The sequence below is a fragment of the Salvelinus alpinus genome, chromosome 3, assembly GCF_045679555.1.
Source record: "Salvelinus alpinus chromosome 3, SLU_Salpinus.1, whole genome shotgun sequence".
NCBI classification, from domain to species: Eukaryota; Metazoa; Chordata; class Actinopteri; order Salmoniformes; family Salmonidae; genus Salvelinus; species Salvelinus alpinus.
This window is the reverse complement of record NC_092088.1, coordinates 59,066,663-59,092,742: the sequence shown is the minus strand read 5'-3', so window position 1 is coordinate 59,092,742 and position 26,080 is coordinate 59,066,663. Positions and strand designations below refer to the sequence as shown.

At 42.1% G+C, this 26,080-nt stretch overlaps 1 protein-coding gene across 6 annotated transcripts in view; it reads right to left on the bottom strand.

Moving 5' to 3' along the window:
• Positions 1-22,358: 22,358 nt before the first annotated feature.
• LOC139571025 (tau-tubulin kinase 1-like) overlaps positions 22,359-26,080 on the bottom strand; it is a 43,155-nt gene continuing 39,433 nt past the window's right edge. For all 6 annotated transcript variants that reach the window (XM_071393493.1, XM_071393491.1, XM_071393495.1 and 3 more), the window contains one exon: positions 22,359-25,909. In XM_071393493.1, the coding sequence (XP_071249594.1) occupies positions 25,456-25,909 (454 nt within the window). In that variant the 3' untranslated portion in view covers positions 22,359-25,455. The remainder of the gene's footprint in view (positions 25,910-26,080) is intronic.

Below are 26,080 nucleotides of genomic sequence, written 5' to 3'. Positions count from 1 at the left end.
TCAAAAATAAAATGACATTATCTAGAAACCGGCACCAAACTGTGACAGATAAACATTGGGCTGTATTTAAAAGCTGATGCTTGGTGTTGTGTCACTTCAATCACACTCACCCAATTAAGTCTAATCGTAGAGAAATGGGATAAACCAACGGTTGTGTGTATACAGCAATAGATAGAGGTGAGAATCCTAGGCTTCTGACAACAACTTGCTCTCTCTATCCGCCCAAGCTTGTGTTCCTGCCTTGGAACCATAAACTTAGAGCCCTCCAGTCAAGTGTTCTGAGTTCCACCCCAAGCAGTTCTAAATACAATAGTGTTCTGAACCTGCATTCTACACCCTACCCACTGGGCACATACTGCTTGAATCAGTGGTGTTTCCCCAACATTTCTATGAAATTACATTGAACCAACGTGGAATAGATGTTGAATTGATGTCTGTGCCCAGTGGGTAAAGGCATACAGCTTTGTGTGGCTTGATTGTTGTTGCTTTTTACTGGCTGACAATTACCCTGGTTGACTGTTCATCTAAGGCATAAGAGGCTAGAGGGAATATCTGTGATAAAAAATATAGTATCATCTTAAGAAATGATCTGCCTACTGATAGGCCTACTGTGCGACAACAGTGGCACTTACAGGTTATATGTATAATAAGAAATGATGATGAAGATAAGTGACAACAAAATATATCCTGAGCACATTTGATAAAATCAATTGTGATGAATTAATAGCCAAAATAGTTAAAGGAAAACCAATCGATACACACTGCTCTAATGACAAAGAGCCTTGTGTTAATGCCCTGTATTCCCCCCCCCCCTCCAACCCCACTGACAACAGCTGCACATCCTCACATCCTCTTGTGGCATCACTGGGATAAACTGCATCTACAGGTAGGCCTAACCCCTATTTGCACTTATTCTTGAAGGGCAGAGGAGGTGTAAGGGAAAATACTGGAGGATCTTAGTATAGACAATAATATCTATTTTTTTTTAGGTCTATCCCACATATCTTCAGTGTTCTATTGTATAATATCGATAATTAGAAGATAAAGTTGGATGGAATAATCTTAATCTTTCTTAAGGATATTCTCTGGAACTATGTTCTATGAACAGAATTACTGTTTTATCTCAATTAGCCTCGAAATCCCTAGTTTGAAAGCGACTGTTTTTCTGGAGGCTGTGCAGCACCATTTTCCCCCATGTGGGCCAGCCCCCTAGCAATTCGAGTTCAACCAATGATCTTCAGCACCTCGCCATTTGAGTGAAGGCTAGCAAGAAGCACATCATGCACACACAGCAGAGCGAGAGACAGAGAGCAATGATGTGGTGCACATAACTGCACATAGGTAACGTAGTACGCAATTTTGGGGGACCACTTTTGGCTCGTGAGTGCTACTTTGAGAACTACTGGCTAAAAAGTACGCAAAAATACAGAAGAATCTCTTTAATTAATCTGTATGTTGATTAAAGATGGGAAATAAACCAATCAATGATTCAGAGAGTACGTTTAGATCCAGTCACACCATACAAAACATCATGCTCAAACTGTAAATTGATTCATACATTAAATAAATGTCTTTTTTTTTTGCCTATGTGACATGTGCCTGTGAGCTCTCACAATTTCTCCCCACACAAACGGACTGATTTATTGCTAAACTTTAGGCATACTATGCCTATGCTATCACTCAAACATTACCCACTGGGCACACCACATCATTTCAATGTGGATAATTGGATAATATTTGTTAGAGATGTTGATCAATGAGATTTGATTGAGATTTGATTGGGATCTCTTTTAGTCCTCATTTGGACTAATCTTTCAAGAGTCCTTCAACTTTACAGCCTCTATTCACTCACTCAAAAAGACAGACAAAAGTTAGTTGAATGTGTTATGACTATGCTTTAAACCATCTAAAAGCACAACCAAATTCCAATGAAGAAACAATGTCTGATTTCTGGTTTAGTTGTCACCCAAATGTCTATCTCTGCCCTTTCAACCATTTAAAAGCACAGCAAGGTTCAAATGGGAATACAATGTCAGATATTTCGTTTATTTAAATTAATGGGTTACTTATCACTGCCATTCATCTCATAGCAGAACCAAATTACCTGGATTGCAGTTGAGAATACATTAAAGTACATGATGCTACTGTTCAATGACTTTTGAGATGCTGCACAGATTATTACAGCAATTGTGAAAATCTCCACAGACCTGCGATGACATATGCATGCTACAGTATCTTGAACATGCACACTTTATATGATTACATAAGAAGACATTTATGGGTCATTTACTTTTTTGTCTTTTTAAAAACATTGTCCACCTATGTTGTAAAACAACATAAACACAGATTATTAAAACACAAGTATTGCATTAGAACAACATAGCTACATGTAAAACAATTGGATTGTATTTGAAAATCACTGTTAGTTCACATTTAATAACACTAATCAGGCATTTTATGATAAACAGACAATTTTATGATTAACAGACCTACTCATTTTCTCCTAACAATTCTGGACTCACGGTTCAAGCTAAATAAAATGGTTATTCAAAAGGTTTTTAACAACATTTATAAAATATGTCATACATATAAGCATACATAAAACTTTAAAAAGTCCCCCCCCTCCCCTTCTTCCCTCTCACCTCCTCACCTCTCCTCCACTTCACTCCCTTCCAAAACCCTTCCCCCTCAACCCCTCTCTCGCCTTTTCTCCATTCCACTCCATCCCCCCTCCGCATACTGCAAGTCCCTTTGCTCCAGTTGTAGTTCAATGGTTTCCAAAGGGGTATTTTATGTACCTTTTATGTACCTCCAAGCTCTGGGATCAGGCATACTACCTGGTGGTTTGCAGGTACCATGTCACGTGGGCTTGGCCAGAATAATTTGTTTATTCCATTACGGTGCATGCACTTGACCTGGAAGTTATCCTCCTCCACATCTGTTATGATTCCTGGGTATGGCTCATTGTCGTAGGACACCACACACCACTGAACAATATGTTGAGAGTGAATGGACTCTGGTTGCCATGTGGTTTCAATGGTGCACACAGATTTTGGAGCCTCAGCAGCTTCTAGAGTTTCTTATTTTAACTCAAAGCAGGGACAGGCCATGACCCCCTCATCTTTGGCAGAGACAGGTTATGTCTCTGTACTTGATGTGACCTGGCAACACACTTATCATCTGATGCATCTTCATTGTGCCTTTCACTGGAGTTTTTGGATGATAAAAGCCCACAGCTGTAAAGGCTGTTAGCCATGAATTTGAGATTCTCGTGGGTTTTACATTGGCACGTCTCACGATCAGCTTCCATTGGTGCCACAACCCAAAATGGCCTATCGGTGCAGAACAGTAGGAGATAGAGCCTTGACTTCCTGAGAGAAACTTCCTGTGTAGATTCTCCATTGTCTGTCAGCAACCTCTTTTGCATCTTCTGTTTGTTTCGTGTGACAGTTTGTTTCCTCCCTGTAGTCATGCGACTCCATTTACTTCATCCCTTCTTGGATTCAGCAGTTGCCCAGTTTCTCTTCATCCACACAACGGTCCAAATATCTCCATCCAATCTAGCTCTCTTCTTTGAAAAACCTAGTGTAGTCTGGACGAATCGGAGGCTCTTACCTATGCTGAGAAGAGGATCAGCATCTACCCAGATCTGAGTGCCGAGCTGCTGAAACAGAGGTCAACCTACATCTGGCCCTTCCAGAACACAAGACACACATTTCCCACTGCCAAGGAGGCTCAAGACTTCTTGGAGAAACACATCAAGCACAACACACAAGGGGACAAGCCGAGAGATCTAGGCTAGCCCTAATTTGACTGGCTCAATATTGAGATATCCTATCCATGCACAATCATGCAGCTTTAATTGGGTTAAAGGATCACAACATTGTACTTCGTTATTATTATATTGCCTATGGTCCAGGACATTTAGACAATGATGACACCATGCCAATGAATGAACAATGGACAATATATTGCAGTGTCATACAGACTGGCTCTGCTTCCTCGCCCCTGGTCATCCCTACTGCCTCTGATCTGGTGGACTCACTAAACACAAATGTGTGTGTTTTTTTTTTAAATGGTGCCGCCTGGTTTGCTTAATATAAGGAATTTGAAATTATTTATACTTTTACTTTTGATACTTATGTATATTTTAACAATTCCATTTACTTTTGCTACTTACGTATATTTATAACCAAATACTTGTAGACTTTTAATCAAGTAGTATTTTATTGGGCAAACTTTTTTGTTTTGTTTACGCTACTGATCTAGATTATAGACTGCATTTCTTGCACAATAGCGCCTGTAGCCCCCCTCGTCACCGTCCTCATCCGCCACCGTGGAGAAGGTCCATCAGGAGGGTCTGTTGTTGATTTTGGTGGCTCCCCGTTGGCCCAGACAACCCTGGCTCCCGGAGATCATCCGCCTGTGCGGGGACCCGTGGGTGGTTCCGTGTTGTCGGGATCTTTTGTCTTGTGTAATTTAGACAAAACATTCACATTAGCCTCCGAGGTGTAACCCATGTCTAGGGCACAAATAAATATTGGATGCAGAACACTGTTTATATGGTATTATGTAAAGGGTTGTTTATTCCACATGGACCTGTTACTCCATTTGAAAGATATCAAGACACTTAGTTTAGAATATCTACATAAATTTAGCAATTGCATTCTTCTCATATTACTCTGTAGGCTACTGACCTTTTCAAAGCTTCTTCCAGCATCTTACCATACATCTGCCTGTAGTTATTGAACTCAACCTGCAGGTTTGTTTGTTGTGATGGAGTGGGGGGAGACAGTGGCGGGCAAGGTTCTGACAGATGGGTGTGTCTTGGTGGTGGCAAGGACACACCAAAGAAACACCCACATCAATCTACACCCTCTAGCCAACTGACGTTTGGCTTCTGTCATGGCCGCCAACATTTCTTGATCAGCAAGCCAAAAAACGAGGCCAAATCAGCAGGTGCAGTTCTTTAAAGGTAACAAATTCAACACATTTTTGTCTATGTTGAAATTTGGTTACTTTGATGACATAATCCCGTGGTTGATATTTGACCTTCAAAACAACAGTTTCAATGTATTTTCCACATATATTTCACGTCACAATACATTGACAAAATTAGGGTGAAACAATGTTGATTCAACCAGTTTGTACTGGTTGTGGGTAGGCTTTGCCTTGGGTAGGCTTTGCCTTGTATTATTTTGAGTGAACACAAACACCTGCCTCTAGGCCTACTCACTAATGCTGTTGAACTGGCGTCCTAGAATAGCGGGCACCTGTCATGTTCACAGCTTCAATAACCATAGGTTGCTAGCCTCTCATTATTTGGTTTATCTCGTGAAAGGGGTGTTGATTATCAGAAATACTAATGTCAATGCAAATGATAACTTTTTTTCATTAACGAGCACTTTTATTGTGCAATAGTATTGCCAATAAATGGGCAATCTGCAGTTGAAACAATAAAGTGTTCTCCCCGTCACTGTTTCTTTGAAAAGCTAAGGAATGGGGCTGGAGAAATGTTACCACTCTCAAATGCATAGTTTTAACAATGTTTTGAGGCAGTGTTTGCTTACATTTACTTTGTTTACAAACATTAGAGTATAATAAGCTTACATTGACCCCTTTACTCAAGGACAACTGCTTGTCTAGGAAACTGTCTAGGATGCTGTAACTTTAGCTCTGCCATAGGCATACTCAAATGTGTGAGTTTATGAATTTTGCCATGTGTTTGAAGCATTTTGCATTAGTCCTCAAGTCATTTTATTATTTTGTCAAATATCTTCCATAATTTTGGTCATCTGTATATCTTTGTACCTGAACCTCTGACTCATCTCAACTTTTGCTGCTCCACACAAACTAAATAGGCTTCCGGCTCCTCTATAGTAACACTATATTTGGTTTTATTTCATATAACTTAATAATCAATCAATTGTAGCACTTTTGAACCTTGTGTTACAACCAGTCCATAGAATGTAATAGCTGCTTTTGCCACTGAGTGGGGCATATACACTCAAACAGAAGCAGGATGAGTTATAGACAGCTAGGTCTGAGTATATAATAGGAAGTGCAGTCATTTTTTTTGGTGCATAGGTCGTTGACACACACACTCTGCATACAGTACGTACCATATAACGTACGGAGAAACATACTGTGGGGGGGTCTTGGATGGTTGGAGGTCGCAGGTAACCTGGCAGTTAGGAGCGTTGGGCCAGTGGCCGAGAGGTTGCTGGTTCGGGTCCCCGTGGCGACTGGGGGAAGGATCTGTCGATGCGCCCTTGAGTGTGGCACTTGACCCTGAATGCTCCTGTGGGTCGCTCTGAATGGGAGTGTCTGCTAAGTGACTAAAATGTAATGTAAATGTTGAGCAGCTTCACTACAGGCGGATTGCATGTTTTATAATGAAATACAAATGAAATAAATGAAAACATGAATAAAATACCAGACTAAGATCAAATCCTAATACACCGGCTCTGACACTCGTTGGTTCTGGCAGGGCTTGCAAATGATCACGGCACGCAAAGGAAAAACCAGCCATGAGCTACCTACTGACACGAGCCTACCAGACAAACTAAATGCCTTCTATGTTTGCTTCAGAGGAATGTGTGAACACTTTGTACGTAGCCGATGTAAGTAAGACCTTTAAACAGTTTACCAATCACAAGGCTGCAGGGCCAGACGGATTATCAGGACGCTTACTGCGAGCATGCGCTGACCACCTGGCAAGTGTCTTCACCGACATGTTCAACCTCTCCCTGACCCAGTCTGTAATACCTACATGTTTCAAGCAGACCACCATAGTCCCTGTGACCAAGAACGCCAAGGTAACCTGCCTAAATGTATATCGCCCCGTAGCACTCACATCTGTACTCATGAAATGCTTTGAAAGGCTGGTCATGGCTCACATCAACACCATCATCCCAGACATCCTGGACCCACTCCAATTCCCATACCGCCCCAACAACACAGATAACGCAATCTCTATTGCACTCCCACACTGCCTGTTCCCACTTGGAAAATAAGAACACTTCAGGGCCTTCAGAAAGCATTCACTTTTCAAATAAAAAATGAATAAATAGAAATTCACACCCCTTTACTTTTTCCACATTTTGTTGTGTTATAACCTGAATTTAAAATAGATTAAAATGTGGATTCTTTTTTGTCACACAATACCCCATAATGTCAAAGTAGAATGATATTTTTTGAAATGTTATGAATACTTTCTGAAAGCACTATATGTGAGAATGCTGTTCATTGACTACAGCTCAGCATTCAAAACCATAGTGCCCTCCAAGCTCATCACAAAGCTAAGGACCCTGGGACTGAACACCATCTTCTGCAACTGGATCTTTGACTTCCTGACGGGCCACCCCCGGTGGTGAGGGTAGGTAACAACACATCAGCCACGCTTACCCTCAACACGGGACCCCTCAGGGGTGCGTACTTAGCCCCCTCCTGTACTCCCTGTTTATCCATGACTGCGTGGCCGCACACGACTCCAACACCATCATTAAGATTGCCGACGACACTTTCGTGGTACTGTAGGCCTGATCACCGACAACAATGAGACAGCCTATAGGGAGGAGGTCAGAGACCTGCCAGAACAACCACCTCTCCCTCAACGTCAGCAAGACAAAGGAGCTGATCGTGGACTACAGGAAACGGAGAGCTGAGCACACCTCATTCACATCGATGGGGCTGTAGTGGAGCGGGTGTCCACATCACAAAGGATCTATCATGGTCCAAACACACCAACACAGTGGTTAAGAGGGCACGACCATGTCTCTTCCCCTCATGAAGCTGAAAAGATTTGGCATGGGCCCCAGATCCTCAAAAGGTTCTACAGCTGCACCATTGAGAGCATCTTGACTGGCTGCCTCACCGCTTAGTATGGCAACTACTTGGCATCCGACCGCATGGCGCTACAGAGGGTAGTGCGTACAGCCCAGTACATCACTGGGGACGAGCTCCCTGCCATCCAGGACCCCTATACCAGGCGGTGTCAGAGGAAGGCCCTAAAAATTGTTGAAGTCTCCAGTCAACCAAGTCATAGACAGTTCTCGCTGCTACCGCAAGGCTAGAGGTATCAATGCACCAAGTCTGGAACCAACAGGACCCTGAACAGCTTCTACCCCCAAGCCATAAGACTGATCAATAGTTAGTTCGAGGAGCTATTTGGTGAACTATTTAACTATCTGCATTGACGCTTTTTGCATTAACTTTTTTGTCTCAGCACATACGCTGCTGCTACTGTTTATTATCTGTCACTCAATTACCTTGTACCCCTGCACAGTGACTCGGTACTGCTACCTCGTGTTTACTCAGTACTGGTACCCTATGTATAGCCAAGCTATTGTTACTCATTGTGTATTTATTATTATGTGTTTTACTTTTATATTATTTCTCTATTGTCTTTCTCTCTGCATTGTTGGGAAGGGCCCATAAGTAAGCATTTCACTGTTAGCCTACACCTGTTCTTTACGGAGCAGCTTTCATTTGAATAAGGATTTTCTTAGGGCTTTAGCAGCTCTTTGTTGTAGAATGATAGTTTGAAACATGCTCAGTTGATTATGTTCATGGGTTCATAGCTGATATGAACCCTCAGTCCTGATATTACACGTAGACTATAAATGGATAACATGAACAATACAAATCAAATCAAATCAAATCAAATCAAATTTTATTAGTCACATACACATGGTTAGCAGATGTTAATGCGAGTGTAGCGAAATGCTTGTGCTTCTAGTTCCGACAATGCAGTAATAACCAACAGTAATCTAACCTAACAATTCCACACTACTACCTTACACACACACACAAGTGTAAGGGGATAAAGAATATGTACATAAAGATATATGGATGAGTGGTGGTACAGAACGGCATGGCAGATGCAGTAGATGGTATAGGGTACGGTATATACATATGAGATGAGTACTGTAGGGTATGTAAACATAAAGTGGCATAGTTTAAAGTGGCTAGTGGTACATGTATTGCATAAAGATGGCAAGATGCAGTAGATGATATAGAGTACAGTATATATACATATGAGATGGGTAATGTAGGGTATGTAAACATTGTATTAAGTGGCATTGCTTAAAGTGGCTAGTGGTACATTTTTACATAATTTCCATCAATTCCCATTTTTAAAGTGGCTGGAGTTGAGTCAGTATGTTGGCAGCGGCCGCTAAATGTTAGTGGTGGCTGTTTAACAGTCTGATGGCCTTGAGATAGAAGCTGTTTTTCAGTCTCTCGGTCCCTGCTTTGATGCACCTGTACTGACCTCGCCTTCTGGATGATAGCGGGGTGAACAGGCAGTGGCTTGGGTGGTTGTTGTCCTTGATGATCTTTATGGCCTTCCTGTGACATCGGGTGGTGTAGGTGTCCTGGAGGGCAGGTAGTTTGCCCCTGGTGATGCGTTCTGCAGACCTCACTACCCTCTGGAGAGCCTTACGGTTGTGGGCGGAGCAGTTGCCGTACCAGGCGGTGATACAGCCCGACAGGATGCTCTCGATTGTGCATCTGTAGAAGTTTGTGAGTGCTTTTGGTGACAAGCCGAATTTCTTCAGCCTCCTGAGGTTGAAGAGGCGCTGCTGCGCCTTCTTCACAACGCTGTCTGTGTGGGTGGACCAGTTCAGTTTGTCCATGATGTGTACACCGAGGAACTTAAAACTTTCCACCTTCTCCACTACTGACCCGTCGATGTGGATAGGGGGGTGCTCCCTCTGCTGTTTCCTGAAGTCCACAATCATCTCCTTTGTTTTGTTGACGTTGAGTATGAGGTTATTTTCCTGACACCACACTCCGAGGGCCCTCACCTCCTCCCTGTAGGCCGTCTCGTCGTTGTTGGTGATCAAGCCTACCACTGTAGTGTCATCCGCAAACTTGATGATTGAGTTGGAGGCGTGCATGGCCACGCAGTCGTGGGTGAACAGGGAGTACAGGAGAGGGCTCAGAACGCACCCTTGTGGGGCCCCAGTGTTGAGGATCAGCGGGGTGGAGATGTTGTTACCTACCCTCACCACCTGGGGGCGGCCCGTCAGGAAGTCCAGGACCCAGTTGCACAGGGCGGGGTCGAGACCCAGGGTCTCGAGCTTGATGACGAGTTTGGAGGGTACTATGGTGTTAAATGCTGAGCTGTAATCGATGAACAGCATTCTCACATGGGTATTCCTCTTGTCCAGATGGGTTAGGGCAGTGTGCAGTGTGGTTGCGATTGCGTCGTCTGTGGACCTATTGGGTCGGTAAGCAAATTGGAGTGGGTCTAGGGTGTCCGGTAGGGTGGAGGTGATATGGTCCTTGACTAGTCTCTCAAAGCACTTCATGATGACGGAAGTGAGTGCTACGGGGCGGTAGTCGTTTAGCTCAGTTACCTTAGCTTTCTTGGGAACAGGAACAATGGTGGCCCTCTTGAAGCATGTGGGAACAGCAGACTGGGATAAGGATTGATTGAATATGTCCGTAAACACACCAGCCAGCTGGTCTGCGCATGCTCTGAGGACGCGGCTGGGAATGCCGTCTGGGCCTGCAGCCTTGCGAGGGTTAACACGTTTAAATGTTTTACTCACCTCGGCTGCAGTGAAGGAGAGCCCGCAGGTTTTGGTAGGGGGCCGTGTCAGTGGCACTGTATTGTCCTCAAAGCGGGCAAAAAAGTTGTTTAGCCTGTCTGGGAGCAAGACATCCTGGTCCTCGACGGGGCGGATTTTCTTTTTGTAATCCGTGATTGACTGTAGACCCTGCCACATACCTCTTGTGTCTGAGCTGTTGAATTTCGACTCGATTTTGTCTCTGTACTGAGACTTGGCCTGTTTGATTGCCTTGCGGAGAGAATAGCTACACTGTTTGTATTCGGTCATGCTTCCGGTCACCTTGCCCTGGTTAAAAGCAGTGGTTCGCGCTTTCAGTTTCACGCGAATGCTGCCGTCAATCCACGGTTTCTGGTTTGGGAATGTTTTTATCGTTGCTGTGGGTACGACATCGTCAATGCACTTCCTAATGAACTCGCTCACCGAATCAGCATATTCGTCAATATTGTTGTTGGACGCGATGCGGAACATATTCCAATCTGCGTGATCGAAGCAGTCTTGAAGCGTGGATTCAGATTGGTCGGACCAGCGTTGAACAGACCTGAGCGCGGGAGCTTGTTGTTTGAGTTTTTGTTTGTAGGCTGGAATCAACAAAATGGAGTCGTGGTCAGCTTTTCCGAAAGGGGGGCGGGGGAGGGCCTTATAAGCGTCGCGGAAATTAGTATAACAATGGTCTAGTGTTTTTTCAGCCCTGGTAGCACAATCGATATGCTGATAGAATTTAGGGAGTTTTGTTTTTAGATTAGCCTTGTTAAAATCCCCAGCTACGATGAATGCAGCCTCAGGGTGTGTGGTTTCCAGTTTACAAAGAGTCAGATAAAGTTCGTTCAGGGCCATCGATGTGTCTGCTTGGGGGGGAATGTATACGGCTGTGATTATGATTGACGAGAATTCCCTTGGTAGATAATGCGGTCTACATTTGATTGTGAGGAGTTCTAGATCAGGTGAACAGAACGACTTGAGTTCTTGTGTGTTGTTATGATGATCACACCACTTCTCGTTAATCATAAGGCATACCCCCCCGCCCCTCTTCTTACCGGAAAGATGTTTGTTTCTGTCGGCGCGATGCATGAAGAAACCAGCTGGCTGCACCGAGTCCGTTAGCGTCCCTTGAGTTAGCCATGTTTCCGTGAAGCAGAGCACGTTGCAATCCCTGATGTCTCTCTGGAATGCTACCCGTGCTCGGATTTCATCAACCTTATTGTCAAGAGACTGGACATTGGCGAGTAGTATGCTAGGGAGTGGAGCGCGATGTGCCCGTCTCCGAAGCCTGACCACGAGACCGCCACGTTTTCCCCTTTTTCGGCGTCGCACAGGGTCGCCGGCTGGGATCAGATCCATTGTATTGTGTGGAAGGCAAAACACTGGATCCGTTTCGGGAAAGTCATATTCCTGGTAGGAACGATGATGAGTTGACGTTAATCGTATATTCAGTAGTTCCTCCCGACTGTATGTAATGAAACCTAAGATTACCCGGGGTACCGATGTAAGAAATAACACGTAAAAAAACAAAATACTGCATATTTTCCAAGGAACACGAAGCGAGGCAGCCATCTCTTTTCGGCGCCGGAAGTTGGACATCACTGTTTCTATCTCTCTGTTTCTATCTCTCTTACTGCTGCGGACTAGCAAACATTGTCTTATCAATAACAATACCTCTACATTCACATGTCAGTTGAGAACTCTGGACATTACAGTGAACTTATAATAATATACAAAATCAATAAACACCTGAAAATGAAAAAGGCATATATGGTTCAGTTGAAGGGTTCAAATGTCACTGTAGAAGAAAATGTTTCAGTTCTGAGAGAGATAACATAAAAATACATGTTTCATCTCTCAAAGTGAACATTGTCTTTTTGAATAAAGTTTAGATATAATTTTTTTTATTTCATGGTGACTTTTCTGTGGTGGGCATATTTAGATTCTTAGCCTTAATGTGTTTTGCTGTTGTGTCTGCATGGGCTTCAGTGCCTCCTCGTGTGTCCGTGCAGAATGGACCCAGCTATCACATTTGGCACCTCTGCAGCCATTTATCTTTGTGTAATGCTTACTATGATCCAGCAGAGGGGAGAAGCACATCGGTGACTGGGAGCCTTGGATTAAACAAGTCCATATATGTAAATAGTCAATGTCTACCACTGAAGGAGGCATGTGTACACCAACAGCAGCAGTAAGAGAGATAGAAACAGTGATGTCTAAGTAGATAATAGGCAGCCAGCAGTGCGAAGGACAGTCCTTATCTTTGGTGTCTTGGTCCTTGACATATTTACACTCATACCCACACATGGATCCCCATCTCTTCCTGTCCCTCTCTCTCTCCCTCTACCTCCTCATATTTTTCAGACTCTGAAAAAGGGTGATATGTTTCTATGAAGTGATGAAGTCTCATGGTTCAGTGCACTTCTCTGTGACGCCAGGGACTGGGTGCTGAAACGCTGAAGACAGGAGCATCATACGGACTAGCAAACATTGTCTTATCAATAACAATACCTCTATTAGCAATGTTTCCTATGGTGCAGATGTCATGGGATTTTTCTGCTGTGTGCGGATGGGCTTGATCCCATCTTAATCTGTTTTTCTGCTGTTTTATCTTCAGGTGCTGAGTCTGTGTATGTGAAGACAGGGTGGTCCACCATCATCCCATATCGTTATGATCAGATGTCTGGACAGGATGGTTCGACCTGTCTGTCACTCCAGGTGAGATTCCTTACAACTCAGTAAAGCAGAATAGGTAGTTCTCAGTAATGATGACACAATCAGCAATAGCCTGTTTTCACAAATTACATTTCCTGGTAATGGTATCACCATTATTGTTCAAGTCGTTGACCTGAGGAATGTTGGTATACTGTACTTTCTGTTCTCTATCCATTTTGGAAGTGGTCGCTTGTTACCAAAAACACACTTCATCACTCAGAACTAATAGAGGCCTGCTCCGGACCTCCTTTTTGTCTATACCTCTGTGTTCAGGTACTCCAAAACTCCATGTGGACCAAAACGAGGTGACTAGAGTAGAAGGGAGTATCACTGTCCATTGTTACTATGCACCAAGCTGTCTGTTTGAACTACTGGCCACAGCTCAGACACCCATGCATACCATGCCACCAGAGTTCTCTTCATAGTCCACAAGTCCAGAACAGACTATGGGAGGCGCACAGTACTACACAGAGCCATGACTACATGGAACTCTATTTCACTTCAAGTACCTCATGCAAGCAGTAAAATTCAATAAAAAGATAAAAATACACCTCATGGAACAGCGGGGACTGTGAAGCAACACAAACATAGGCACAGTCACATGCATACAAACACACGATAACATACACACTATGCACACACATACACATGGATTTTGTGTTGTAGATATTCTGTTGTGAATGTATTGTAATGTTTTCAAAATTGTATAAACACCTAGATTTTTCTGGCCCCCAATGGTAACAACACACACCATGGAGCCCAGGGGTAAGTATACACTACAATGATCAGCACTCAATATCAGAACTCAGGATAAGACCCAGATGCAGACAGTTCGAGTTACAGAAGTTTATTTACAAAGCAGGGGGCAGGCAAACAACAGGTCAAGGGCAGGCAGAGGTCAGTAATCCAGGACAGTGTCAAAGGGTAAAGAACGGCTCAGGGCAGGCAGAATGGTCAAAACCGGAAGAACTAGAAAACAAGGACTAAAGCGAACTGGATTACGGAAAAACACGCTGGTAGGCTTGACGAGACAAGACACACTGGCAACAGACAAACAGAAAACACAGGTATAAATGCACAGGGGATAATGGGGAAAATCGGAGACAGCTGGAGGGGGGTGGAGACAAACACAAGACAGGTGAAACAGATCAGGGTGTGACACTCAATTTATTTTTAATTCCAATGATTGACAGTAGACAAATATTTTGATCAGGGATACTGATATAATATTACTAAGCATATTAATGATTAAATATCCAGTATGGTTCCCTGAATCTCGATGTATGTTGTTGTTCGCCCTTTACATGTTTTGTTTGTAACGATTGTCCTCTGGAGAAGGAGAGGAGGACCTAGGTGCAGTGTGGTAAGTGGTCATATTTTTTAATAAAATACGAAAACACTTGACAAACAACAAAAACGACAAACGAACAGTCCTGAAAGGTGAAACAAAACACTAAACAGGAAACAACCACCCACAAACAAAAGTGGGAAAACAGGCTACCTAAATATGGCTCCCAATCAGAGACAACGAAAGACAGCTGCCTCTGATTGGGAACCACACCAGGCCAAACACACAGAAACAGAAAACCTAGACCTACAACATAGAATACCCAGACATAGAATACCCACCCACATCACACCCTGACCAAACTAAAAATAGAAACATACAAAGCAATCTACGGTCAGGGCGTGACATTGTTGAATTGCTGTTTGCTAACATTTCCTCAAAACCAATGGTATTCTTCTATGGAGCACTCTTCTACATGTCCAAAACTGTTAATGCAGTGCTCTTCCTCCTTTGCACCATCATTGCTGGGTTGAAGTTTAGGGCAAACCAACTCTGAGGTGAAATTGAGGCTAGAAACCAGACAGGTCTCTCTGGTGCCATCAAGGGTCAGATGTACTTTCCCCCAGCTGTTTTTGCAGTATGTGATCACACACACACATACATGCACGCACGCACACACGCACACACAACTAAATTTGACTTTCTAGCTTCATCCAATACTGGTTTGATTGTAAAGACTTTCCTCATAAAGTTTTTTTTCAATAGCTTTGGTACTATTTTCACAAGTAAGTGGTGAATTTTCAAAACTCTCAGTACAAAACTGCAAACTGGTAACACTGGTAACGAAGCCAGTATTACATTCAAAACCTTTCATTTTGTTTGTAGACATCTTTCACCACATAACCAATTATCCAACATATTGGTTTAATCACCAAACACAACATAATGATATATTCTCAATTAGGTTATTTTAACAACCAGTTAACCCAATAGCAACACATTAAAGATACATGTTTGATAATTGCTCTTTGAATGTAAACTCTGCAAAAAAAGAAACATCCTCTCATTGTCAACTGCGTTTATTTTCAGAAAACTTAACATGTGTAAATATTTGTATGAACATAACAAGATTCAACAACTGAGACATAAACTAAACAAGTTCCACAGACATGTGACTAACAGAAATTGAATAATGTGTCCCTGAACAAAGGGGGGGGGGGGTCAAAATCAAAAGTAACAGTCAGTATCTGGTGTGGCCATCAGCTGCATTAAGTACTGCAGTGCATCTCCTCCTCACAGACTGCACCAGATTTGCCAGTTCTTGCTGTGAGATGTTACCCCACTCTTCCGCCAAGGCACCTGCAAGTTCCCAGACATTTCTGGAGGGAATGGCTCTAACCCTCACCCTCCGATCCAACAAGTCCCTGTCACGCTCGTCGTATGAAGTAGAAGGAGACCAAGGTGCAGCGTGGTAAGCGTTCATGATATTTAATCAAACTGAACACTGAAACAAAATAACAAAGTAGAACAAAACGAAACAGTTCTGTCAGGTGCAGACACAAAACAGAAAACAACTACCCACAAAACACAGGTGGGAAAAAGGCTGCCTATGTATGATTCCCAATCAGAGACAACGATAGACAGCTGCCTCTGATTGGGAACCACACTCGGCCAAAAACAAAGAAATAGAAATATAGAATGCAAACTCCTGGCCTAACCAAAATGGAGAATAAAAACCTCTCTATGGCCAGGACGTGACAGTCCCAGACGTGCTCAATTGGATTGAGATCCGGGCTCTTCGCTGGCCATGGCAGAACACTGACATTCCTGTCTTGCAGGAAATCACGCACAGAACGAGCAGTATGGCCGGTGGCATTGTCATGCTGGAGGGTCATGTCAGGATGAGCCTGCAGGAAGGGTACCACATGAAGGAGGAGGATGTCTTCCCTGTAACGCACAGCATTGAGATTGCCTGCAATGACAACAAGCTCAGTCCGATGATGCTGTGACACAAAGCCCCAGACCATGACGGACCCTCCACCTCCAAATCGAGTACAGGCCTCGGTGTAACACTCATTCCTTCGATGATAAACGCAAATCCGACCATCACCCCTGGTGAGATACAACCGCGACTCGCCAGAGAAGAGCACTTTTTGCCAGTCCTGTCTGGTCCAGCGACGGTGGGTTTGTGCCCATAGGCGACGTTGTTGCCGGTGATGTCTGGTGAGGACCTGCCTTACAACAGGTTTACAAGCCCTCAGTCCAGCCTCTCTCAGCCTATTGCGGACAGTCTGAGCACTGATGGAGGGATTGTGCATTCCTAGTGTAACTCGGGCAGTTGTTGTTGCCATCCTGTACCTGTCCCGCAGGTGTGATGTTCGGATGTACCGATCCTGTGCAGGTGTTGTTACACGTGGTATGCCACTGCGAGGACGATCAGCTGTCCGTCCTGTCTCCCTGTAGTGCTGTCTTAGGCGTCTCACAGTACGGACATTGCAATTTATTGCCCTGGCAATATCTGCGGTCCTCATGCCTCCTTGCAGCATGCCTAAGCCACGTTCACGCAGATGAGCAGGGACCCTGGGCATCTTTTTTTTGTGTTTTTCAGAGTCAGTAGAAAGGCCTCTTTAGTGTCTTAAGTTTTCATAACTGTGACCTTAATTGCATACCGTCTGTAAGCTGTTAGTGTCTTAACGACTGTTCCACAGGTGCATTTTCATTCATTGTTTAAGGTGCATTGAACAAGCATGGGAAACAGTGTTTAAAACCTTTACAATGAAGATCTGTGAAATTATTTGGATTTTTACGAATTATCTTTGAAAGACAGGGTCCTGAAAAAGGGACGTTTCTTTTTTTGCTGAGTTTAGTATTCCTCAGTACTGCAAATTACAGTACATTACACTGTTTTCACGAGGCAATACATTTCCACAAACCATTCAAATTGACTGAACATCAAATTTCCATCATTTCTATTGCATGTGTGATCAAATGTGTGATCATTGAAGCCATGTTTCACAATGTAATCAAATGAAAGAAACATTATGCTCAGCAGGCACTAGTTTGCATCAAGCCTGGCTTGAGCAGTTGGCCATAGGTTCTCATCGAAATGGCAGTAAATATCCTCATTGTTCATGCACCTGGGGAAAAACCCTTTGGTATGGCGAATCCAAGTCTGACATAAAAATTATGTCATTGCATGCCTCATCCATGGCCTGAAGGAGGTAATTATACATCTTCCACCTGTATTGTAATCGTGTATTGCATGTTACAGTATTGTATTGTACTTATGTATTGTAGTGGTCCTGTACGTTGCTCAGTTCATAAGACTATGGCACTAGCAACACTAGAGTTGTGGGTTCGATTCCCAGTGGGTTCACACTAGCAGCACCAGAGTTGTGGGTTCGATTCCCATTGAGGTCCCACTGGGTACTGCTGGTTTGATTCCCATTGTGAAAGGCAATTACTTTATATGAACATGTATTGCAATGTGAAATATAGCTTTCTAGATGAAACACTGATTAAATTTGGGGAAAAGTGACTATATGATTTTGTGTGTTGTACTTAATCAATTAAAAATATGCTTAGACTTTTGAAACAACTGCCTTCTTGATGATCTGTTTTGTGTTTTGTACTACAGTAGTGAAAATGTACCACATACTTGTGAAATTGCACCAAAGCGATTTAAAAAACCGATGAACTAGAAACTCATGATGTCCACCTTGTTGTTGCCTATTTGTTGACTTCTTGTGTTTAGTTCATATTTGAGCTTCTCGTTTACTGTAACAATTTCTGTACTTGTTGAATCACAACATTCTGTTTTTACCTTCTCCAGCTTGAATATACACTGAACAAAAATATAAACGTAACATGTAAAGCAGAGGAGGCTGCTGACGGGAGGACGGCTCATAATAATATCTGGAAGAGAGTCAATGGAGTGGTATCCACCACATGGAAACATTGTCACCGAAAACACTCACACTCATTCAAACTTTTACAGATGCACAATCGAGAGCATCCTGTCGGGCTGTATCACCGCCTGGTACGGCAACTGCTCCGCCCACAACCGTAAGGCTCTCCAGAGGGTAGTGAGGTCTGCACAACGCATCACCGTGGGCAAACTACCTGCTCTCCAGGACACCTACACCACCCAATGTCACAGGAAGACCAAAAAGATCATCAAGTACAACAACCACTCGAGCCACTGCCTGTTCACCCCGCTATCATCCAGAAGGCGAGGTCAGTACAGGTGCATCAAAGCTGTGACCGAGACTGAAAAACAGCGTCTATCTCAAGGCCATCAGACTGTTAAACAGCCATCACTAACATTGAGTGGCTGCTGCCAACATACTGACTCAAATCTCTGGCCACTTGAATAATAATAAAATTGGATGAAATAAATGTATCACTAGTCACTTTAAACAATGCCACTTTATATAATGTTTACATACCCTACATTACTCATCTCATATGTACAGTTGAAGTTGGAAGTTTACATAGACCTTAGCCATATACATTTAAATTCAGTTTTTCACAATAGCTGACATTTAATCCTAGTAAAAATGTCCTGTTTTAGGTCAGTTAGGATCACCACTTTATTTTAAGAATGTGAAATGTCCGAATAATAGCAGAGAGAATGATTTATTTCAGCTTTTCTTTCTTTCATCACATTCCCAGTGGGTCAGAAGTTTACATACACTCAACTAGTATTTGGTAGCATTGCCTTTAAATTGTTTAACTTAGGTCAAATGTTTCGCCTTCCACAAGCCTTCCACAAGCTCTCCACAATAAGTTGGGTGAATTATGGCCCATTCCTCCTGACAGAGCTGGTGTAACTGAGTCAGGTTTTGTAGATATCCTTGCTCGCACACCCATTTTCAGTTCTGCCCACACATTTTCTATGGGATTGAGGTCAGGGCTTTGTGATGGCCACTCCAATACCTTGACTTTGTTGTCCTTAAGCCATTTTGCCACAACTTTGGAAGTATGCTTGGGGTCATTGTCCATTTGGAAGACCCATTTGCGACCAAGCTTTAACTTCCTGACTGATGTCTTGAGATGTTGCTTCAATATATCCACATAATTTTACCTCCTCATGATGCCATCTATTTTGTAAAGTGCACCAGTCCCTCCTGCAGCAAAGCACCCCCACAACATGATGCTGCCACCCCTGTGCAAAAACGGTTGGGATGGTGTTCTTTGGCTTGCAAGCCTCCTCCTTTTTCCTTCAAACATAACGATGGTCATTATGGCCAAACAGTTCTATTTTTGTTTCATCAAACCAGAGGACCTTTCTCCAAAAAGTACGATCTTTGTCCTCATGTGCAGTTGCAAACCGTAGTCTGGCTTTTTGATGGCGGTTTTGGAGGAGTGGCTTCTTCCTTGCTGAGTGGCCTTTCAGGTTATGTCGATATAGGACTTGTTTTACTGTGGATATAGATACTTCTGTACCTGTTTCCTCCAGCATCTTCACAAGGTCCTTTGCTGTTGTTCTGGGGTTGATTTGCACTTTTCGCACCAAAGTACATTCATCTCTAGGAGACAGAACGTGTCTCCTTCTTGAGCGGTAAGACGTCTGCGTGGTCCCATGGTGTTTATACTTGCGTACTATTGTTTGTACAGATGAACGTGGTACCTTCAGGTGTTTGGAAATTGCTCCCAAGGATGAACCAGACTTGTGGAGGTCTACAATTGTTTTTCTGAAGTCTTGGCTGATTTCTTTTGATTTTCCCATGATGTCAAGCAAAGAGGCACTGAGTTTGAAGGTAGGCCTTGAAATACATCTACAGGTACACCTCCAATTGACTCAAATGATGTCAATTAGCCTATCAGAAGCTTCTAAAGCCATGACATAATCTTCTGGAATTTTCCCAGCTGTTTAAAGGCACAGTCAACTTAGTGTATGTAAACTTCTGACCCACTGGAATTGTGATACAGTGAATTATAAGTGAAATAATCTGTGTGTAAACAATTGTTGGAAAAATGACTTGTGTCATGCACAAAGTAAATGTCCTAACCGACTTGCCAAAACTATAGTTTGTTAACAAGAAATTTGTGGAGTAGTTGAAAAACGAGTTTTAATGACTCCAACCTAAGTGCATGTAAACTTCCGACTTCAACTGTATATACTGTACTCTATACCATCTACTGCATCTTGCCAATGCCGCACGGCCATCGCTCATCCATATATTTATATGTACATATTCTTATTAATTCCTTTACACTTGTGTGTATAAGGTAGTTGTTGTGAAATTGTTAGATTACTTGTTAGATATTACTGCACGGTCGGAACTAGAAGCACAAGCATTTCGCTACTCTCGCATTAACATCTGCTAACCATGTGTATGTGACCAATAACATTTGATTTTATTTTATTTGAGTGACTGTGCCAAAATGGCCGAATGGATTTTCAAGCCTGACATATTAAAATGACCTTAGTCATCAGGCCTTTTAATTTTTGGAGTTTGTTGAAAAAAAGAAGACACAGACAGGTGAGGAAACGTCAATCTTATTTTCCTATTTACTTTTCCTATTGTAAACAACGAGCTAGAACAACGACGCATGTGGAGGATGCACACAAAGTAATGTGGATGGAGAAGGAAATGCATCGCTTTACAATGACCATCAGGGTGTACCCTTTCCATGCATACTAAATGTTGGCACTTTTGGTGACTTGACCTACATTGCATATACTATGAATATGACCATAGCACATGATTTATGGCCTTCATGAGGAGGGGGGCGGTGGGGGAAGATTCTTATGACATTGCCAGCAGTAAGACCTGAGTTCAATTTTCAAAAAGACAAGGACTGTAGCTTTCAAATGATATATCCCCCAAACTCACTGGTCCAAAACAACCACTCAGAGTTGAACAGGTTTAAAGGGCAACGGCATCATGAACTTCATTTACCAAGTACCAGGACATTTTAGAACAAAAAAAACTGGTTGCCTCAATAACCCATAGCACACATCAAAATCCACAAAGAAATGGTTAATTGACCACAAAATCACAACTTTGCAATGGCCATATCAGTCTCTGGACTTGAACCCCATTGAAAACCTGTGGTTTGAATTGATGAGTGGAGACTATAAGCGCAGATGAGAGATATCAAGGATCTGGAAAGATTCTGTGTGGAGGAATGATCCCTCCCAATGTGTTATCTAATCTTAGAAAATATTTTTGAAAAAGGCTCAGTGCCGTTATCCTCGCAAGGGGAGGGTGGCAGAGTATTGAAAACAGGGGTGCCAATCATTTTTTGCCATATCTTTTTTTAACCTTTAATTTAAATTACTTGTTAAAGAAAATGTCTGTCTCTGAGCAACTGTGTTAGTATAAAATAAGATAATTTCCCAATTTTTTAAAGCTTACAATATAGCTCAGTATTTGGAATATCTATTTTAAGCTCATTTTTATCAAGGGTGCCAATAATATTAGACGTGACTGTACTTGATTATGATGTGAACAGAACAAAAGCAAAGGTGCATCTTTTTCACTAGGTGGCACTCTATCCTTTACATGTTAATAAAATCATAGAACATCTAAACATAGAATATTAGCCATTTGTTTGATTTCTTTTAAACCATAGCCATATGTTAGACACATTTCAGTGCATAATTTCACTGCAACGATTGTTTGAATGTTGTGAATGTTACATATATAAAAGGTGTAATACCAGTTTGGAAAACCAATATGAAATGTATATGCCACCATAATGCAAAAAATCTACATGGAGGGTATCTATGTTGGTGAGCTAAACAAGACAATCGATTCAAACCAAGACAATGGTCAATACCAACATGAACGAAGCAGGTCTTTATTGTCGGTCATCATTGATGAAATGGATAACTTGTCAGCAAGCTAGTTCATATAATAAGCAGTTTATTTGATAATGATTTAATTCATGAAACACATTCATGCAAAGTCCATCCTAGATTGGGAAGATCAATAGTCCAGATAAGTAAACGTGGATTGAGGACAGAAAACGTCTTGAATGTACCCATAACAGAATAATATCATTTCTCCCTCTTCCTACCATCATTTTATGTATTCATCGATTCATTACTTTTGTTTTTAGATAGATCTTTAATCAAAGTTAAAGATTAAGTACATGTACAATAGTTCACTGTTTACATTGGATACTTTATCTTGATGTTCTTTCAAATGTAGGTACATGTAGTCCGTAATACCCTTGATTGGTTAGCATTTCGTTGCACTTCAATTTACATACCATATTTAATTATGAATGTTGTAGTTTGTCATTGCTGCAAGTATTTGTTCTGATAACTTTCCATAAATTCTCTCTCTCACCAAACATTATTTTGAATAATGTCAAACTAAACAAATGCTGTATATTTAACACCACACAAATTTTAAACACATTTTGACTTGTTAGTTTGAATGAAGCAGTATTGTTAAAGCTTGAGGTCTCATTCAACAATTTGACACTTCTGAAAATGAAAGTAAATGAAACAAATGCAATTACAATTTTTTTCTAAATACTTGATTTATCAAATAAAAATAACTTCTTGTCTCAAGAAGTAACTATATTATGTACAATACACTATGGGTAAATTATTATGGAACACCAGTATATTTCAATGGCAAGGCATGGCAAATTTCTTAGAAGTGCTGATTGGTGCACACTATAGATGGACCAATTAAAAGCAAACTTTTATTGGTGTGAGCCAATGAAATGGCTTCTTATTAAACTGTGAATGAGTGACACATCACATAGCAGCTCTACCTGATTGCATGTCTTACTAAATTGCACAAAACATTTTGTTGGGGTATTGTTGTTGGGGTATTGTACAAAGCAAAATAAATACATTTTAAAACATTGCATTGTACTATTGTAGATGTATCGCTATATTGTAAGTTGCATTATCCTTGTCATTTGTTGAGAGAAATTATGATTTCCGTAAGTTAAATGGTAACACGTTTTATGTGAAGTGCAGACTAACAGTGAGAAAAGACAAATAAACAGTGACATTTAAAGTGCAAAATAAATACTATTCTACAGTGACGTTTTTAATATGCAGCATGTAGTAAGGGGACACACATGTTCAGAATAACAGTTCTTTGTAACTGAAAAAAACAAGGAATTAGCTAAATCTCTGAAATGTGAATGATTGACTGATGATTTTACACCTGAAGTAAGGATTCTGTGAAACTGTATAGCTAGCACCCCCCATTCATGCGTATTAGCTGAATCATGTTCATTTGGAGACATTCAACATTCCCCATTCAACTCCCCATTTAGTGCAGTACTTTTTAACAGACCCCTATGAGCCCTGGTCAAAAGTAGTGCACTATATAGGGAATAAGGTACCATTTGGGACGTAATGTTAATCTCTGGGTACATCCAGTGAATTCCCTTAAAGAAAAGCCACTTGTGATCATATCTGGGTGAAACCATCTCCCGAGGTAGACAAGAACACATGCGGACCATTACAAAGCCACAAGTAGATACATCGACTTTATCTTGCAAAACGCATTAATTTCGATTCCCCCCAAAATCCTGTTCTATCTCAATGAACAAAGAAAGAGTAATAATGACACTTATTTTCTGTAATACTTTACTTAATGTAGTATTACCGTTATTTCAAATGGTGATATAGGCCTACTGTAGGTAACATTTAGTAACACTTGAAGCAGTTCCTCGTGAAGTGTTATATTGTCTAATAAGCACATTCATAGCACTTTATAGATGCATTCGTAGGGCTTAATAAGACTGTATAATAAATACTCTATAATGGTTATCATAGATACGGCACACTTTTTCACTCCAAATGCAGACTTACCAGCTGTGATAGTCCCTGATTGGGTGTGAGAGAGAAATAATAACGCCAAGTGTAAACTGCACATTGCCTTTTTATAATCAATCACCATTTCATATCTGATTCTTATGTACATAAAGGTAAAACTTTACTTGATCCCCCTTATGTGTTATAACGCTTTAAGATCATGAATGCAGCTCATAGATGCAGTCAGTGAGCATTGTGAAACTTTACAATACAGGTAATAAGGCATGAGAGATATTAATGATATATAACAGTCTCTGGCACCTTATTGCTTTATTGTACAGTTTATTTGACTTAATCTTTAAGGTGCTATGAATGCTTGTAAAGCAATACAACAGTTGATAACCCTTCATAAGAAATAGCGTCAAATAAAGTGTTACCTAAATTACTTCTGAGATCTGACCTATATAAAGTGAATCCTATAATTTAGCTATATATTATGTTCATATCACACATGATCATTCTAATTTAAAGCACTTTTTTAAGCAAACTAGTCAGTAAGATCAGATGAGGCTGCTGCTCTCCTGTTACAGTTCTTGTTTTGTCCCTGGAAGCGTTTGTGATGGGAGGAGCAGATAAGAACAGGTCTTAGAACAGGTCTTATTAAGGCTTTTGAGGGCTGCTGTACTGAGTCAGACTCCATTAGATTCCTCCAGGATCAGGATTTAATTACAGAGGGGCTAGGGGAACCCACATTTGTCAACGACATGGACATTGGGCACCATTGTCGTGCAGAGCCGTCAAGAGTCAATGTGTAATTCGAACCCTGCTAAGGAACATGTTCCTAGACTGGAGCAGGGAGGCCTCAGCTGCAGAAGGAGGTTAGTAACACCCATTTCCCTAGTCTGTGCAGCGTTGGGGGTCACACCGCTGCCTAGTGCTCCCTATTACTTGCTTTGTTCTTGGGCTTAATTGTAATTTGAAGCAGACCCCTCTTTGTATTCTTAAGCTGAGAGTTAAAACAAAGCGTTTTTGCACAATTTGCGACAAACACGTTTGTGATTGTGGAGTTACTCTGACATACAGTAGATAAACGGGTGTGTGAAGTGCAGTTTGGATAGACTGATAGATAGATTGCCCTGGGCTAGCCTATATTATCTGGTGGCTGTCTTGCTCTCAGAAGCATCTAACTTCCCCTTAGTGGGTGTGGATGTAGATGACGATGGGTAAAATTTGCCTTGCCTTCTGGGCATCCCAGTGGCGGAGGAGTCCTCGGTCTGAGGCGGTCTGGGTTTTAGCGGAAGTGCAGTCTGCGCCCGCACAGATATGAGCTGCCTACGGACCTCTGTGACTGCAGCCCCCCGTCGTGGGCGCTGAGGGGAGGGGCTGTCGGTCCGGGAGGTGGAGTAGCTGCGGGGGGAGGTGCTGAGGCTACGGGGGGAGGGGAATGCAGAGTGAGGGGCTCGGAAGATGACCCCACGCAGGGGGGTTCGGGAGGTGGAGAATAGGGAGGAGTCAGCCCCGGGTCCATGTCGGGATTGCAGAGTCTGGGATCTCTGGTGCAGTGGAACATTCATGCTTGGGGTCCTGGGTTTGTGAGATTGATGCCTGAAAGACAGAGACACAACACAGAAATAGTCAAAGCTCTAGAATGATGCTTTGAATCCTCAATTATGTTCTAGAATGATGCTTTGAATTTATAACATGGAGTCTTTCAAATAATATGAATATTATTATCCATTCAGAATATTATTCAAAGGACAGGGTGAACAACACAGC